The sequence below is a fragment of the Apis dorsata genome, unplaced genomic scaffold (genome assembly GCF_000469605.1).
Source record: "Apis dorsata unplaced genomic scaffold, Apis dorsata 1.3 scaffold_162, whole genome shotgun sequence".
NCBI classification, from domain to species: domain Eukaryota; kingdom Metazoa; phylum Arthropoda; class Insecta; order Hymenoptera; family Apidae; genus Apis; species Apis dorsata.
Genome location: NW_006263451.1, coordinates 867049 through 869439, shown reverse-complemented (window position 1 = coordinate 869439; position 2391 = coordinate 867049). Strand labels below are relative to the sequence as shown.

The window sequence follows — 2391 nt, the reverse complement described above, 5'->3', positions numbered from 1 at the left end:
AAGTGTTATGTATGCAGGTTACAATAATATCATTTAAAAAAAAAAAAAAAGATCATAAAAGATCTGTTAAGTGAGAATGTAATATTATTGTGAATAAAGATTATTAATAGCAATTATACGTATAAATATTAAATTTAAAAAATAAAATATGTAACATAATTATTAATGCTGATATAATATAGAAAAATAATAATTTTACCCTTGCGTATATATATTTAAATGTAAGTGGTAATTCATAAAATAATATATAAAATTTCCATAAATTATTTTAATTATATATAAAATTTTATGAAAATATATTGTTTTTAGTACAGTTAATAAGTTTTGAAGTATATTAATACTATTTAACAAGTAACTTATTGTGCGTAATATATAAAATTTTTATAGTTTTAGTTTTATACATTGTCCAACATCTTGAAATTTTATATCTAGAAATTCATGATCAATTTTCTTCTAATTGTTCTTGCATTATTTGCTCTGAAAATAAAAACAAATTAAATTTTAATATTAATAATAGACTATTTTTGTATTTGAGAATTTGAAAAGTAATCCGAGTTCTTTTTTTATTTATAAGCAGAATGAGAAAAGTAATGATTAAAAATTAAAAAATAAATTATTTAATTTTATGATTTGAAAATTTGTAATTGATAATATATTTATAAAAATATTAAAATTATTAATATATGTGAAATTCTTTTTTATTGTTGTTGTTATAAAGAACTTGGATTAATTTGCTTATAAATACTTAAAATTCCAAGTTTATTATTAAATTTTTTTATTTTAATATAACGTAAGTGAATTTTCATTATTCTAATAAGAATAATGTAAAGATTGAAAAAAATGATATATATAACTAAATTTTGAAAAAAATTATGTTAGTCTGATTCTCAAATACAAAATTAATAAATATATAATCCGAATAAAAAAAAATAATTTATATTATATTATTGTAAAAAAAAAGATAATATTAATCGTTTCTTATAAATATAAAAGGACAAAAGATCGATACCTATGTAAATCACGTTTCATAGCAAGTTGCATGTCATGTTGCCAGCGATAAATATTTGGATATGTAATGGAGTTAAGTAATGTTGATACTGCATTATAAACAGCATAATCCAATTTTGTTGGTACTGGCCTATAAAATAATAAATAAAGCATTATATATAGTAATTATAATATATAATTTTAATATATATATAATATTTTACCCTTCAAGAAATGTTCCAAAACCTTCTTCTGCATTTTGCATTTCATCATCAGAACTATCTATTGTTAATTGTGGTGATGATGGTGGTGTAAAAAATTCTAATTCATCTAAAAGAAAAAAAAATTACTTTAAGTATTTTCTATCACATGTATCTATATAAATTTCATTTATTTTGAAATATTCAAAACTTACCTACATTATTTTGATCTTGATTATTTGATGTAAGTAATGACCATGATTGTAATTTATTACATAAATAGTCTATTTCATCAATTTGTAATTTTGTTTTTAAATTTTTGTTTGAATTAATTACATTATTTGATGTCTGTGAAAAATTGTATAAGAAATGCAACAATTTTAAATTAATTTAAAAATTAAATTAATATTTTTTATACCTGATTATAACGAAATAATTGATCTTGAAATTTATGTTCTAAATATTTTTCAAGTTTTATTAAACCTTCTTTAGTACGAAAATCTGCGAAATCATTCAAAAATGGCCAATATTCCTTCCATGATACTTGATATTCTTCTGCTAAGTCTCTAATAATTAAAATGTTATTTTCTTTTTTAAATTTATTAATTAATAATATTTTATATAATTTATATTATAATTTTAAGTCAAAATTTATAATACCTTCCAACTCGTTCAAGACCTTTTTCTGCATCTTGTAATCTCAAAGCTAAATTATTAGTAGGACTATCTATAGCATTAGATTCATCATCAGTTTTTTTAATTGGAGTCATACAAAGACGTGGAGGTGTTTTCCACTTTTTTCTGAATTCTAATGCTCTAGATTTTGTCATTGGTCCAGCAAATGCACGTACTTCTAAACGTGGACTAATTGGATCCGTATTTAAACTCTATAAAAATATTATTCATAAAATATGCAATGTAAATTAAAATATTTTAACATACCAAAGGACTAGTAGGAGAAAAAGGTTCCCCAATCATTGGTTGCAATGAATTATCATCTGATCTTAATACAGGTACATAATATTGATCTTCCAATAGCAAACGTATTTCTTTTTTTAATTCTTCATCTTCTTGACATGTTCTACTACAAATTATCTATAATATCAATAAAGATATTAGATTAGAGAAGAATTAAATTAATATTTTACATAAAATAAATATAAATATAGAATATACATGTAAAGAATATAAAGAGAAAATAAAT

The 2391-nt window shown here is 20.2% G+C and overlaps 1 protein-coding gene across 3 annotated transcripts in view; it reads right to left on the bottom strand.

Moving 5' to 3' along the window:
- Positions 1-248: 248 nt before the first annotated feature.
- Positions 249-2391, bottom strand: part of LOC102675995 (ankyrin repeat and LEM domain-containing protein 2) — a 3785-nt gene continuing 1642 nt past the window's right edge. For 2 of the 3 annotated variants that reach the window (XM_031509554.1, XM_006613759.2), the window contains 7 exons: positions 2130-2282; positions 1848-2074; positions 1606-1753; positions 1403-1535; positions 1212-1317; positions 1010-1138; positions 249-477 (listed from right to left, as the gene is read on the bottom strand). In XM_031509554.1, the coding sequence (XP_031365414.1) occupies positions 429-477; positions 1010-1138; positions 1212-1317; positions 1403-1535; positions 1606-1753; positions 1848-2074; positions 2130-2282 (945 nt within the window). In that variant the 3' untranslated portion in view covers positions 249-428. Of the gene's footprint in view, positions 478-1009; positions 1139-1211; positions 1318-1402; positions 1536-1605; positions 1754-1847; positions 2075-2129; positions 2283-2391 lie in introns of those variants that run through there. The other variant, XM_006613761.2, reaches the window with a different exon arrangement.